Raw genomic sequence first — 15,691 nt, 5'->3', positions numbered from 1 at the left:
AAGGTGCCAGATGTGTGAGTGAAGTCGCTTTGGACCCTCCAGATCAGCCAATCGTGCAGCTGAATACCACTGAGTATTCCGTTAAAAACATAGGGAACAGAAGAACCACCCAGCCAAGCACTGCCCAACCTCTGATCTGCAAAATGAGATATAATAAAATGGTGGTTGTTTTAAAACTAAATGTTTAATTAATTTGTTACAGGCCAACAAATAACCTTTACAGTGACTGAATGATGGATGGACTTGCTAATTCATTCATTCAATACATATTCATTAAAACCTACCCTGAGGCAGGACCCCTTAAAGAAACAGCAGAGACAAATAATTCACTCCCCTTGTCTTCAAGAAGCTTCTGGGCTGGTTCCTTGGTGCCTACCCAGTTTGTGATGGGTCCGCACTTGTGTTTGCCAGCTTTCTTCTCTGGGGCCTGCCACTTTCTGGGTTTCACTGTCAACATTCTCTCGCCAGATCCTGCCCATCTTTATTCTCTCTGGGTGAGGATAAGTTTATGTGGGATGTTCTGCCTCTAGAACAAGTTTTATCGTGCTCTAAAAGGTCCCCTATATACTAAAATAAACAAGGGGATTAAAATATTACACTAGAAAAATAGTTAACATAAAAGAAGGTAGTAATGGAGGAATACAGGAAAAAAAGATATAAGATGCAGAAAATAAATGACAAAATTATATATGTAAATCTCACCTTATCAATAATTATATTAAATGTAGATTAAACACTCCAATCAAAAGGCAGAGACTGGTAAAATGGATTAACAGAAAACATAATACAACTACATTCTGTCTACAAGAGATTCACTTTAGATTCAAAGACACAAATAGGTTGAAAATAAAAGGATGGAAAAAGATACACAAATGGTAACCAAAATGAGTTAAAGTAGCTATAACCAAAATCAGACAAAATAAACTTTAAGATATACATTGTTACTAGGGACCAAGAAGGACATTTCATAATGATAAAAGGGACAATCCATTAAGAAGACACAACAGGCCGGGCGCGGTGGCTCACGCTTGTAATCCCAGCACTTTGGGAGGCCGAGGCGGGCGGATCACGAGGTCAGGAGATCGAGACCACGATGAAACCCCGTCTCTACTAAAAATACAAAAAATTAGCCGGGCGTGGTGGTGGGCGCCTGTAGTCCCAGCTACTCAGAGAGGCTGAGGCAGGAGAATGGTGTGAACCCGGGAGGCGGGGCTTGCAGTGAGCCGAGATTGCGCCACTGCACTCCAGCCTGGGCGAGAGAGCGAGACTCCGTTTCAAAAAAAAAAGAAGACACAACAACAGGGCCGGGAGTGGTGGCTGACGCCTGTAATCCCAGCACTTTGGGAGGCTGAGGCGGGTGGATGACGAAGTCAGGAGATTGAGACCATCCTGGCTAACATGGTGAAACCCCGTCTCTACTAAAAATACAAAAAATTAGCCAGAAGTGGTGGCGGGCACCTATAGTCTCAGCTACTTGGGAGGCTGAGGCAGAAGAATGGCGTGAACCTGGGAGGCGGAGCTTGCAGTGAGCCAAGATCGCGCCACTGCACTCCAGCCTGGGTGATAGGGCAAGACTCCGTCTCAAAAAAAAAAAAAAAAAGACACAACACTAATAACCACATGTGCACTCAACAACAGAACCCCAAAATACATGAAGTGTTTAAAGTGACAGAAATGAAGGAAGAAAGAGACAATTAAAGAATAATAATTGGAGGCTGGGTGCAGTAGCTCATGCCTGTAATTCCAGAACTTTGGGAGGCCAAAGTGGAAGGATACTTTAAGTGAGGAGTTCAAGACCAGCCTAGGCAACAAAGCGAGACCCCCATCTCTACAAAAATTTTAATAATCGGCCGGGCGCGGTGGCTCACGCTTGTAATCCCAGCACTTTGGGAGGCCGAGGCGGGCGGATCACGAGGTCAGGAGATCGAGACCACGGTGAAACCCCGTCTCTACTAAAAATACAAAAAATTAGCCGGGCGTGGTGGCGGGCGCCTGTAGTCCCAGCTACTCGGAGAGGCTGAGGCAGGAGAATGGCGTGAACCCGGGAGGCGGAGAGCTTGCAGTGAGCCGAGATCGCGCCACTGCACTCCAGCCTGGGTGAAAGAGCGAGACTCCGTCTCAAAAAAAAAAAAAAAAAAAAAAAAAAAAATTTTAATAATCAGCTGGGCATGGTGGTGCACACCTGTAGTCCCAGCTACTCATGAGGCTGATGGGGAGGGTTGCTTGAGCCCAGGAGTTTGAGGTTATAGTGAGCTCTGATTGCACCACTGCACTCCAACCTGGATGACAGAGCAAGACCCTTTCTCAAAGAAAACTATAATTAAATCAAAATAAAAATTAACAAATAAGAATAACAATTGGTGACATCAATACCTCACTTTCATAATAAACAGAGCAGGTAGGCAGACCAACAAGGAAATATAAGACACAAACAAGATTACAAACCAACTAGGCCTATCAAACATGTACAGAACAGCCCACCCAACAGCAGAAAACATTATTCTCAAGTGTACATGGAACATTCTCCAGCATAGACTGCATCTCAGACCCTAAAATGGGTCTCAACAAATTTAAAAGGACGGAAATCACACAAAGTATGTTCCTGAACAAAACGGACTGAAACTAAGAGTCCTCTAAAAATGTCTAGATGACAGCTCTGATAGGGATATGCTTGGTTGATCCTTGCTCACACCACAACCTTCTCAACCACCCTTGCTTTGTTTTGCCTCAGTTCCCCCATATATACCATGGAGATAATAATGCTCCCCACTTGACAGAATCATGGCAAGTGCTTACAATAAACAGCCAGTCATCAAGGTTGCTATTATAGCTCATCAACAATGGAGGGGTGGCAGCAACCTCTCACATACCATCCCTAGGTGAGGGACATTCATGCGTACAATGTTACACTTTCAAGACACCTTTGTTTCCATTATTTGATGTGGTCCATCACAGCCCTGCAGGATCATCTGGTGATGGTGAAGCCCCAGTACTGGGGCATCTGTTGAGTCCTTAGCCCAGAGACTGGCTCACACTAGGTGCTAGGGAGGGCAAGCAGGCCAACCTATGGGTGAGGGTCAAAGGGGATGGTCACACCCCTTTTAGGTGGCGGATTTTTACATATCTCGAAGTCTGGGAACTGCTGAGCTGGGTGAAAGTAAAGCCTCACAGAAAGTAAAGACAGAGATGTGAGCATGTCGTGGGCTGTGGGAGGGGGATGGAACTTTCCAGGCTTCTCATTTTTGGGGGGAGGCCTCAATTCAATTTAATAAAATTAAGACTCCCAACTTTAAAACATGTGAAGAGGCTGCAGCGTTAAAGGGATTGAGATAACACATCATACAAAGGGTTGGATTCAAAATCAGCAGCATTAACTGTGCAGAGAAGTGGGGAGATAAGAGACGTGCTGAAACCCAAGTCGCCTGATTCTAAATTCCATGACTTTCTAAAATCACTTTCTTTCTCAACAGAGAAAGAAGGAACAATAATGATACAAGTGGCTCTGTGCACATTTACATACATCAAGGATGTAATCCTTGCCACTCCTCAAGCAGGGAGGTTTTATAACCCCATTTTACAGATGAGGAAGCTGAAGCACAGAGAGGCTCAGCCACGGGCCAGAGAAGACAAAGACAGGTGGTGCATGGTGGAGGGAGCTGGGATTCAGGCTGCTGGCCTGGCTCCAGAGTCTGTGTCCTGGCTCCTGGCCACCGTGCTGCCCAAATACTCCACCCGGAGCCTCACCCAAGCCATCTAGAAGTCCCGGCCAGCCCAAGGGAAGTGAGCGTCCCTGCTTGGGCTGCTCCTCCCTCAAGGTGAAAGAGGGGAGTGGCCTGGGTGTGGGAAGCCAGAGGCAGAGTCCAGGGGTGTCGCCGGCCGCCTCACTCTCTGTTTCAAGAACTCCCCATTCCAAGAACTGCTGCAGGCAGCCAAGATGGGCATGGCCCCTCCCATCTGGAGCCACTCCTTTGGTTCCACTCCTCCCTCTCCTTCCCATCTGGACTGGCGATTGTTGGGGGAAGAGAGAGGGTGGGGCCGTGTGCCTTCAGCCCCAGCCCACGTGCTCCTGCCCATCCCAGCAGCCTCTGCCCAGGCTCCCAGCACCCAGCTCTGCAGCGTCTCCTGAAGCCTCCCTTACCCTGGTACCCATGCCTGCCCCAGGGGCCAGAGATCCTGCCCAGATCTAAGTCCCATCACTTCCTCCTCTGCTCAACACCCTCCAGGGACTTCTGTCTCCCTTAGATCAAAGCCAAAGTCCCCAGTGGGCCCACATGGCCCTGCTGGCTCTGCCTCATCCCTTGTCCCTGCCCTGTTTGCCTCCACCCTCCTCTCTCATGCTGTCCCCCTCACTCTGCCCCATGCACACTGGTCCGCTCACTGCACCTCAACCATGCTGCCAGGCACCCTCCTCACTCAGGGCAACCCTAAGAGGGAGATCCAGTTGTCACTGTCCCCATAGCAGAGATGAAAAATCCGAGGCTCAGAGAGATGCATTTCACATGCCGAGGGGGAGAAAGTACAAGCAAACCCCAAAGCCGGGACCCTCCCTCCAGTCCTGTCTTTGGGTTTTCCCAGGCTACCCCACCAGGTCCCGTTCAGCCTCGGGCTGTTCATGGGTCCTGCAGCCCATCCGTGAATCTCATCCACAATGTGCCTGCCCCCGGAAGGGTCCCCAGAGGCTGTCCCCCAACACTACCAGACACATGCTAAGGACTTCTCACCTGAGCGCTGAGGCCATCCAGGAAGCAAGGGACCCCACCCCACACCTTGTCCTCGCAGGGCCAGCACTCCACAGGCAGCTACAAGTGACTTGCAAGACCCTCCTGTCCTGCCAGTCCCAGGACACCCTCTGAGCAGGCCCTGTCTTCTGTCCTTAGCAAGCTGCGCTCCTGTGGTTCCCATGGAGGGGGCGGGCCCAGGCCCCTTGGTTCTCCACAGGTATGATGCTCTTCATGCAAGTGGTATGCAGAGCAAAGGACATCTAAACCACCACAAGCGCTTCCAGCAAAAGCTGGGGCAAAGCCAGAAGAGGGGCCCCCATCCCAACCCTCCCCTGCGACCACATGTCCCAAGTGTGTCCTGCATGAATGAAGACGTGAACAGCAACTTTCTGGGAGCTCAGCAAGTGTTCACCTAAGCAGAGTGGGGAAGTCAGACCAACTCAGAGAGGAACACCCGGCACTGGCTGCTGGGTGTGCTGCATGGCTTGGAGGGCCCTCGCCAAGCACACTGGCACCCACTGCCCATAGCAGCCCTGCCAGCTGGGTGCAACCACTGTCAGCCGCTTTGCAGAGAAGGAACTTGGGCTGTCTCCAGGTGGGTGACAAAGCTACATTCATTCTGGCTCCTGAAGCCAAAAATCTGGGGAAGGGACCATGCCACATTTGGAAATGGCCCCCAATGTTTCCAAAACATCTACATGATGCAATGAACAGTTCTGAAGCAGCCCGGCGTGGTGGTGAACTGCACCGGCCCTGGAGGCAGACAGACCTGGGTGTGAATCCTGCTGCTGCCACTGGGTGACTGTGGGCAAACCGCTTAACTTCTTTGAGCCTCAGGTTTCATATATGCAAAATGGGATGAGGACAGTTCACACTTGTCACAGGGTTAGAGCATCAACAGAGACATGGAGAAGAATGTGCCCAGCAGGCAGCACCTAGAACAGGCTCGGTTATTGCTATGCCCTCATTACAATCAACACATTCGAAGTTCAGGTGCAGAACAACAGTCTCTGACCCATTCCTTTGTGGATCTCGCCTCATCCAAGAGGGAATGCTGAACACTTCAAAATCAGGATTCAAGCTAGGCCCAGCTTGGAGGGCAGGGGCCAGTCTTGTCCACCAGCCTCCTAAAACTGATATCTAGGTTCTAAGAAAGGCAAGCGCCCTAGGCTGGTCTGTGCCCTTCTGGGCCTCACCTGGCCCAGTTGCACTGACCTGTTACAACCAATGACAGCACCACCCAGCCCCTCACACATGCCGGGCACAGACACACCACACATGCTGCTTCCCCTGCCTTGACACCATCCTCCTCCTCTCTCCTGCTCTTCAAGTCCCAGCTGAAAGGTACCTCCTCCAGGAAGCCTCTGTTGACACCCGTGGGTGGTCACACTTGCTTCGTGTTCTGGGGCTGCACACCACTTGGCCCCCTTTCTCCCTGGCCTGATCCCTCTATCATCTTCCAGGTACAGGTCTCCATCTCCCATTTGCATGATGTTTCCAAGTGGAGGCACTGGGGGAGCTGCCCTAAAAGGACAAGCAGCCCAGGAAGGGGTGTGAGTAGAAGAGGTGGCAGTCGGGTGCAGGTAGTGCAGGGCCCCGCTCCTGGGCCACAGCAGGCGCCCCACCAATGTGAGCTCCCCATCCACAGGGTTCCAGAACTCCAAGGACAGAGGGGCATGGAACATAGTAAATATTCCAAAACCTTCATTGCAGAATCCAGGGGGACAGTGTTCTGCCCCATACGGCTCTTGCAACTTTTCTGTATGTTTGAACATTTTTGTAACAAAACATTGAGGGAAAACAATCCTCAAAAGCATTCTTTTTTTTTTTTTTTTTTTTTTTTTTGAGACAGAGTCTCGCTCTGTCACCCAGGCCAGAGTGCAGTGGCGTGATCTCGGCTCACTGCAAGCTCCGCCTGCCAAGTTCACGCCATTCTCCTGCCTCAGCCTCCCGAGTAGCTGGGACTACAGGCGCCTGCCACCGCGCCAGGCTAATTTTTTGTATTTTTAGTAGAGACGGGGTTTCACGGGGGTCTCAATCTCCCGACCTCGTGATCTGCCTGCCTCGGCCTCCCAAAGTGCTGGGATTATAGGTGTGAGCCACTGCACCTGGCCTCCTCAAAAGCATTCTTGATGCCCTGGCTATTCCTCTCCCTGGAGCCACCATCTAATGCAGGGCCACAGGCAACTCCCGTTATCTGCTCTCCCTGCACGGAAGTGGCCTTCTCCATTTTCACGGGGAGAGACAGCAACTCAGAGAAGCTGGGGCTGTTACTTGGAAAGTCCAAGCAGCAGGGAAGTGGCTGAGGCAGGGCTGGGATCCTGCCAGCCTGCTGCGGGGACAGGGCTAACTGCTCAGGAGCCACAGATGGGGGCCTGCAGAGTCCCCAGAGCAAGGCCAGGGCTGATGGGCTAGAGAGAGGCATGGGCAACCTCAAGGCAGCAGCCGTTTCCCAATGAAAACAGAAGCACCCAACGTTTGCCATAACTGGCCCGGTGCATCCTACTGGAATATCCGCCCCTCGGAGGGCAGGATTCAAACTCCCAAGGCCTTGCTGCCTCAGAGCTTCCATTCAAGTCATTTGGTTGCAGCCTGGCCAGGGTCTGCCCTGGGTGGGGGCAGCACACTGGAGGCCACTGAACTCGGACTTCCTCCCGGCCCCACCGCAGCCTCTGCTCCATTTCAATTAGGTCAATTCCTTCTCCCCTATTCCAGTTCTTGCCGAACGCCTGGCTGGCCTGTGTTGTTTTTTCTGCTGCTCTGTGGCAATTATACGGCTGACACCCTGACAAGCTCAGAATAGTGCACTTCCCAAGTTAGGCAAAGCATTGCTCCTCCTTAAAAAAAAAAAAAAAAAAAAAAAAAAAAAAAAAAAAAAAAAAAACAGAAAACAAGACACAAAAGACCGGATCAGCTGTCAAAACAATGTCATAGACAAAACAGCTGAGAAATAGCCACCCAGCTGGCAAAAAATGCTGATGTCCCCAAATGCCTGACTCCAGGCCCCTCCAATGTGACTGACCCCTCTCACTACCCCTGGCACGGCAAAGCCTCCTGATCTCTGCCAGGTGCAGCGAGCCTGAATCCAGAAAGGGGAGGCGAAAACCAAACGTCGGAAACAAGTAGGTCCCAACTTTATTTCGCACACAGTGCCACTCGCTGTCTTCCTCAGCTCGAGCTGGATAAAGAAACATCTCATGGTTTACTTTCCAGGTTGTAAAATAATAATTTGCCCAGTCTGTCAGACAGCTGGGAGAGCTTCGGAGACACACTCCCTCGTCTTTCTGTGGACTCTGCCATCTGCTGAAAAATGAGAATCACTCTCCCCACTCCCTTGGAGTTGAACACATTTTGTCCCATCAGACAAGTCTCCCAGAGCGTGCTGCAGCTCGTTCCTGACTTGGGGACATCCTCCCAGCACTGGACACAGGCTTTATCTTGGCTGGGAGAACAAGAACATTATTGAACCAAAACATGACACAGTATCTCCTTCAGCCCTGCCACCCTTTCTGCCAACTCAGAGATCAGAAAAGAACCCTCTCGGCCTCACTCAGTCTCTCTACAGCCCCCTCATCTTTGCTAAGAGGGGACAGGAAATCCAACCTAAGTGCCCTCAGCCCCCCAGCCCCTGGCCCAGCATTGGTGCTTCCCGGCTACTTTTAAGAACAACACACTTATCAGGGGCTCCCGGCAGGACCCTCCTGAGGGTGGCTTCCTGTGTCATCAGCCTGCTGCCCATTAGGACAATCCAGTCTCTGCTTGCCACCCCCTCATCAGTGGCCACCCCTGAGCTTGCCTCTGAACTGACATGCCGCCGTACGGTTAATGTCACCACGAACCCGGGAAGAATACTGGTTTGGTAAATCAACAGAGCCTGAATGCCATTGAAAACCTCCCCCAGAGTGAGTCACCAACTCAGAGCGTCAGAAAAACGTCCTCTCCCAGTGATATGACAGCACTTAAGGGCTGGAGGGGACCAGAAAGTGAGGCAGGCCACTCCACTGGGCCTCCCCACCCCCACCCCCAGCCTCCTTAGGCAATGTTTCCTTCTGTCAAGGAACTTTGGAAGATCAAAGGCTGGAAGGGATCATCTCATTAAATCCTTGCCCCCTCTGCACTGCCACCCCACGTGACACCAGGAGCCCTGCCTTGGTGACAAGATTGCACACGGCAGGGCGGAAACCTCCCATCTGGGCTTTCTCCAGCTCGAGAGGCCAGGAGTCACCGGGATCCTGGGAGACGGTCTGGCCATTTGACAGCATGAAGGGCAGGTGGTGGGTGGATAAGAGCTGGGGGGAGGCTGGGCGTGGTGGCTCACGCCTGTAATCCCAGCACTTTGGGAGGCCAAGGTGGGTGGATCACCTGAGGTCAGGAGTTTGAGAGTAGCCTGACCAACATGGTGAAATTCCGTCTCTACCAAAAATACAAAAATTAGCCGGGCATGGTGGCACATGCCTGTAATCCCAGCTACTCAGGAGGCTGAGGCAGGAGAATTGCTTGAACCTGGGAGGCGGAGCTTTCAGTGAGCAGAGATCACACCATTGCACTCCAGCTCTGGATGACAGAGCAAGACTCCATCTCAGTGAGGGGCGGGGTTAGGGGGGACAGGGAAGAGCAGGGAGGCAGAGCCAGACCATCTGAGTCCAAATCCTGGCTCCACCCCGTAGCCAGATGGGAGAGTTTGGGCAAGGCCATGATTTCTGAGCCTCAGGTTCCACATCTGTAAAATGGGAGCAGGAGCTGCACCTCCCTCATAGGAGTGATGAGACAAGGAGATGACCTGACCAAGGCATAGACCGTGAGCAGGGCAGGCACACAGGAAGCCCCCAGTGGATGCAGCCATCGGCCCCACCCCTGCTCCCTGGGATTTGGGTCTGGGTGGTTGTCAATCCCAGCTGCGCCTGCTGAAGTTCAACTGACTTTCTAAATGAAAATGCAATGGCCTTAATCAAACCCTCTGGCTTCATCCACTCAACAAATCTTTACTGAGTGCCAATTATGCGTCTAAACCTCTAGTGAGCGAGAGCAATTCCAGAAACAGATCACTAGCATGTAGCCAACCAGACATTGGATATGAATTCTGATGTCAGGGAAAAAGCCAAATAATCAAAGTAACCATAGGCATCCCATCACTGTATTTTTTCCTGTTATCATCCTGTTTTTCCCAGAGCTGAGAAACTCACGATGGTATTTTTCAGGGGGCGTCGAGGCATGAAAGAGCATTCTCTGAGAAAAAGTTTAAATGTTTCTGGACTTGGACGCTTCCGGCACACAAAGTCATCCTGCCCATGGACTGCATGGGTGGGGCGGTGCCAGGCTAACTGTTGTCCCAGGACGAGGCTGCTCAGTGATCTCTCAATTGCATCTATCCAACCCCCCGCGAGTCACTGCACCTTCTATCTGTGCGGCAGGCTGGGGGCTCCTGACTCAGGCCAGAGAATCTGGAGGCTGAGTAGGAGGTCAGCCAGGCCTGGCTTAGCCTGGCATGCTCGCCAGACCCTCCCTCACAGGGCCTCTGTGTGCAGGCAGGGGGAAAGGGGAGCACAGTCCCCAGCAGGAAGTCAGTCCTGATGCTGTGGCCTTGCATGGCCCTGTCACCTTGGGAAACCCACGCTCAACCCCCACCTAGCCTCTGGGCAGCCCTCCTCACGGTACCCCATTCCCCTCTCCACACCTCCTGCACCCGGCTCCAAAGGTCTCACCTGCTGCCTGTTGGCCCAAAAGAAATGACAAACAGGTGGACAATGGAAGAATCTGACCTGCATTAAGAACTTACTGTATACCAGTTTCCTCCATGCCCATCTTTGCTTAATCCTCAAAAAAGTACGGGAGGCAGCTATGATCATTCCTGCTTTGCGTGCATTTCAGAAAACCTGAGGCTAGGAGGGGTAGTGTGACTTGTCCCACGGTCACCGGCTGGGAAGTGCAGGGCTGGGCCTGGGACCCTAGTTTCTCCACTCATGTTGTTCTCTACACAGAGTTGCTTATTCTCTTCCTCTCCTCTCCATTCTTCCTCTTATGTTTCCAAGCACATTGACAATGAGTCTGCATACAGCAGGTGCTTAATAAAAGTCCTCAAGGGGATTGGTTATCCCATGTTTCTTAGGCATAAATCACCTTGCTCTGCAGACAGGCAGTGGGACACATCCAATCCATGGTTTGCAGAGCAGCCCCGGGTGGCCCAGAACCCCACGCATGTGAGCAGGCCATGTGATGCCCCCGTCCTTGTGAGTCTCCTATGAGGGGAGGGGACTCCAGCATTCTCCTTCCCAAAAGACTAGGGAGTGAATCAAATGCACAAAAATGGGCGCGGCTGCTCCATCTTGAAGGGAATCCACCCACAGCTCCTGCTTACACCAGGACTCCCCACAGCCTCACTGCTCACCCTGGGGTCCGGGCCCAGCAGCAGCGGGTGTCCTAGGAGCTGGCTAGAGATGCAGACTCCAGGCCGCCCCAGACCCACTGGCTCAGCATCTGTACTGTAGCAAGATTCCCAGGCTCCTGGTGTACACATTGAAGTTTGGAAGCTGTCCTCGACCTAGACCGTGGACTGCGGACTGTGCTGTCACCCTGCTTTCCCTAAAGGCGATGCTCTCCCTCATAGGCCATGGCTGTGTCTCCACTAAGGGGAAGTCAGCTGGACACAGAGCCAGGGGCTTCTGAAACAAAATCCCAGCCTTCCCATCCCTGCTTCCCCGCGCCAAGGCGGCTGCCTGGATGCAACCCAGGGGATGCCCCACGGCAGGACGGACGTGCTGTCTCTCAGCATCCTCCTGTCCCCTGCGTGGTCACCAGGGGTGACGCTGAAGGGAAAAAGGAAGCCATTCCCCAGGGTGGTGTTGTGAGGCATGTGCTGACCAACGTGTCACTGTTTCCCGTGAAAGCAGGGACTCGGGACCTGCGCTGGTGCTGTCTCCCCAAGCTGCCGAGGATTTTCCTTGGGCAGCCCCAGCTTCTCTTTTGGTCCTGGTGTAGGGGAAAGGGCCCGGGCCCCTGTGAGACCAGCTCCAGGAGACCCGCAGCTGCTGTGGCAGGACTGAAGAGTGAAGGCAGTCTCAGACTCCAGAGGGCCAGGAGTGGGGTCCAGACAGGCAGTGGGCGGGGTCTCTGCTTCCTCCCAGTGACACCAGTTAGGAGCTATACACACGCCCCGCTCCTCCTTCCCCATTCACAGAGAGCAAGAGCCTGACACCAACGCCTGTCACGCACAGAGCCATGCGCTCACCCACAGCCCGAACCCATCCTCACAATGATCCTCCAAAGAGCCCCCCAGACCCACCCGCACCAGAGCCAACACACCCTCCAGGCAGGGCAGCAAGCAGGGCCTGTCCCATGGCTAACTCCTCCCCCATTTCCACCCTGGAAGGGCCGCCCAGCAGGAAGACTGTCCTGAAGCCCTGACCACGGCCACTCCCCCAACCATACAGTGATTTCTAGTCTTACCCAGGCCAAGCCATAGTGTGCCCCGGGTGATCCCGAAGACAGAGAGGCAGAGGGGCAGGCAGAGGGGCAGGCCGAGGGCACAGAGCAGCAGAAACCCCGCCCCAGCGGCACCGAAGCCTCCCAGCCCCCTTGTCCTGCCCCAGACGGGCGCCCACAGGTCCACAGCGTGAGGCTCCTCCGGGTTTCGACACCGACACCCATGGGAGGCAAACGGGAACCCCGCCGGCGGGCTGCGAGCCGGCAGGGACGCCGGGGTCCAGGGCTGCTGGACAGCCCCGCCCTGTACCTTTCCCCATCCCTCACTTAATCCTGGGTCCGAAATAGCCCCGGGTAATTCCAGGGCGAGGCGGTCGGGAATTAACCCCAGCCTTGAAGTAAGAGACGGAGGCTTCCAGAGAGGAGGGCTCTGCGCGTCCCGGACTGGACACAGCGCAGTCCATTCCAGGGACACCGCGACCCGCAAGCGACCCAGGCCCGCTCCAGGGCGGGATCCGCGCGGCCCGCGACCCCTCCCTACCGGTCTCGGGATCTCCGGGTCGGAAGTTCTGGCCCTGCCGCTCCGAGACCTAGGTCCGCTCCCCGGACAGACCTCCGCCCCATGCATCCGAGCCCCGGGGGTCGCCGACCCTGAGTCCGCGCTGCAGCGCAGAGCCAGGCCGGCGGGAGCGCTGGGCAGCTCCCTGGAGCCCCTTTCCAGGGAGCCCAGTCCCTACCCGAGATCGAGCTCCAGGTCTGGGCGGCGACCCAGCCAGAGAATCCCAGGGAGCCCCTAGGGGTCTGGCGGCGGGCGTGGGCGCTCCCGGGCCGGCCACGCGCCCTCCCGCCTCCCCGCCAAGCCCCGAGGGAAGCCGCGGGCCCCAAGAAGTTCCCACGCCCCCGACACGCCCGCCGCCCCGGGCCCCGCTTACTTGTCGCGGCGGCCGCCGAGCTCAGGGATGGCGCCGAGCGGCTGCGGGCCGGGGCCGGGGCCCGGGTCGGGGCGGCGGGCGCACGCGGCCAGGTGTCGCCGGTGTCGCTCCAGCAGGCCGGCGTTCTCCCGGCTCAGCCGCGCCACTTGGCGCTCCAGCTCCTCGATGCGCCGCCGCCGGCGCGCCAGCAGCTCCTGCTGCGCGGCGACGATCCGGGTCAGCTCCTGCAGGTACTCGGCCGCCTGGCCGGGGGGCTCGGCGGCGCTGGCCATGGCCCCCCGCCCGGAGGCCGGCCGCGCCTCAGGCGAGCGGGCGGCGGGGCGGCGGTGGCGCGGCCATGGCTGCGCGGCGGGGACGGCGGCTCGGCGCGGCGCGGGGCTGCCGCGGCCCCGCCTCGGCTCCCGCCTCCGCCGGCGCCGCCCCCGGGGCCCCCGTGCCTCCTGCTCCCCGCGCCGCCGCGCTCCGCCGCCCGCTGCCCCGCGGACGCGCCGGGGCGGCAGGGCGCGGAGCTGCGGCCGCCGCGGGCAGGCGAGGAGTTTTGCAAAGTGCCGGCCGCGGCGCGGGAAGAGGGCGGGGAGGGCGCCGCCTGCTGGGACCGCCCCTGGATCCCGCGCCCGCGCGCGAGGCGTCGGGGACCGCTCCACCCTTCTCCGGCCGCCTCGGGCGCCTTAAATCAGAAGCGATTCCGTGAAATACAACTCGAATCCATCAGCGGACGATTTTAGGGAAAGTGTAAATAAAAAATCAACACACTCACGAGAACATTGGCATTTCTTATTGATCTGAGTCTACTAAAACACTGGGTATGGGCAGGGTGCAGTGGCTCACGCCTATAATCCCAGCACTTTGGGAGGCCGAGGCAGGAGGATCGCTTGAGCCCAGGAGTTTGAGACCAGCCTGGGCAAAAGAGCGAGACCCTGGCTCTACAAAAATAACAATAAAATAATAAAATAAAACACTGGGAATGTTTTGTACTTGCAAAAGCAAGACGTTTGCCCGGCTGTCCCTTCCCAGTTGCAACCAGAAGGTGGCCCTGAAGCCTCCATAATTCTGTTTGCTGAGCTGCCAAGGCTCAGGGGCCCAACCCTCCACTCACATTTGCGGCAGGGAACTGACAAATCTGTGGAGGCAAGCCCTGCCTCTGCACAGGCGTTGAGATCTGCAGCAATTTGTTTTACCTGTTGGAGCCTACGTTTCCTCAGCCAAAATATTTTCCATTTGTTGATTATTTTCTTAATCTTTGTAATTTTCATACTGCAAGTTTCTTTGGGGCTAAACTCACTCTTCTTTCTCCTTGACTTGAGCTGGTTTATTTCTATAGTTCTGTTTTCTAGCAAATGCATTTAAGGCTATAAATTTACCTCTGGGTAAAGCTTTAGCTACATCTCATATGTTTTTAAAGCTGTCATTTACATGCAAGTGGCACTGCCTTTGTTACACCAGCTTCACTGACACTTGGTGTTCCATATTCATGTTTGTTGCTATCCCTCCACCCCCAGGAAAGGAGGAGACTGCATAGAGAGACCTCAGATCCTCCAGGGTCCTCAGGCCTCCTTCAGTGTCCCACCTTGGGTGTCCCATGGGCAGGGCCCAGAATGGTAGTGGGGCCATGTACTGGAAGCCTCAAGTTCCCCAAGGGCTGTTATACGAGGATGAGATCATACACACACCATCCTGAATGAAAACTCAACACAACTTTAAACTTGTCCCTCATTTCTAAGACACGTCGGCCTGTTCTCAAGATTAATGTTATCCTTATAAATCCTATCATTACCTTTTGAAGAACACCATTAGATACCATCCTATTTGTACATGTACACATCATTTATCATTTTGGTTTATAAATTTAAAATATACCAACATCTTTGCAACTCTATTCCAATATCTCCTCATTTTATAATACCTGAGGAGCTTCCCAAAAAGGAATCCATGTAGCCCAGGCTTCTCCTGACTTTATCGGAGGCCTGACCCTGCAGTTGCACACGGGTCTCCGCCAGTGTTTGGGGCTGGAGGGAAGGCAACTCTAAACCCTGGTGCCTGTCAGTGAGGATCATGGCTGATGGACAGAGCTGCAGGGGTTGGGGAAGGAGCAGCCAGGATCCCTTTCTATGATCAATGCCCGTGTGGAGCCCCCCAGACACCCCGTCCAGCTGTTCCCGATTGAAGATGACCCCACATCTCCATCTCTGCACTACCTCCTTGCTCCCTGAGGCAGGTCACCTTGCCACTCAGCAGACAGAGCACCCAATCTGTACCAGGCCCGGGTGACACCAGACACCATAAGGGGAGGAGGCCTCAGCCCTGCCTTTCAAGAGCTTCCAGGCTTGGCCAGAGCAGAAGATGACAACAAGCCGACAAGGTGCTGTTCGAGCTTCCAGGCAGGAGCACTGCACCCGAGTCCTGGGCAGGGCCCTGTCCTCCTGGAATTGCCACTCCCCAGGCTCTGAGGCAAGCAGAGAGGTCCTCAGGGCATAGGTGGTGAACACCAACAGTGGCCTGCCTGGCCCACTCCCTGCTCCTTCCGGCCAGGCTCCCTGGACAACTCCTTAGGCGGTAGGAGTGGGAGCAGGGAGCCCCTCAGGCCTGTCCTCCCCCTCTGCCTCACTCATCTGCCTTGCT

The 15,691-nt window shown here is 54.7% G+C and overlaps 1 protein-coding gene across 4 annotated transcripts in view; it reads right to left on the bottom strand.

The window, feature by feature from the left end:
* Positions 1–13,413, bottom strand: part of IQSEC1 (IQ motif and Sec7 domain ArfGEF 1) — a 395,060-nt gene extending 381,647 nt beyond the window's left edge. For 3 of the 4 annotated variants that reach the window (XM_030802089.1, XM_030802091.1, XM_030802090.1), the window contains exon 1: positions 13,073–13,412. In XM_030802089.1, coding sequence (XP_030657949.1) covers positions 13,073–13,344 — 272 coding nt within the window. In that variant the 5' untranslated portion in view covers positions 13,345–13,412. Of the gene's footprint in view, positions 1–13,072 lie in introns of all 4 variants that reach the window. The other variant, XM_030802084.1, reaches the window with a different exon arrangement.
* Positions 13,414–15,691: the final 2,278 nt, after the last annotated feature.

Source organism: Nomascus leucogenys, chromosome 21 (assembly GCF_006542625.1).
Source record: "Nomascus leucogenys isolate Asia chromosome 21, Asia_NLE_v1, whole genome shotgun sequence".
Lineage (NCBI taxonomy): Eukaryota > Metazoa > Chordata > Mammalia > Primates > Hylobatidae > Nomascus > Nomascus leucogenys.
The sequence above is the reverse complement of the archived record's forward strand: the minus strand, read 5'-3'. Positions and strand labels throughout refer to the sequence as shown.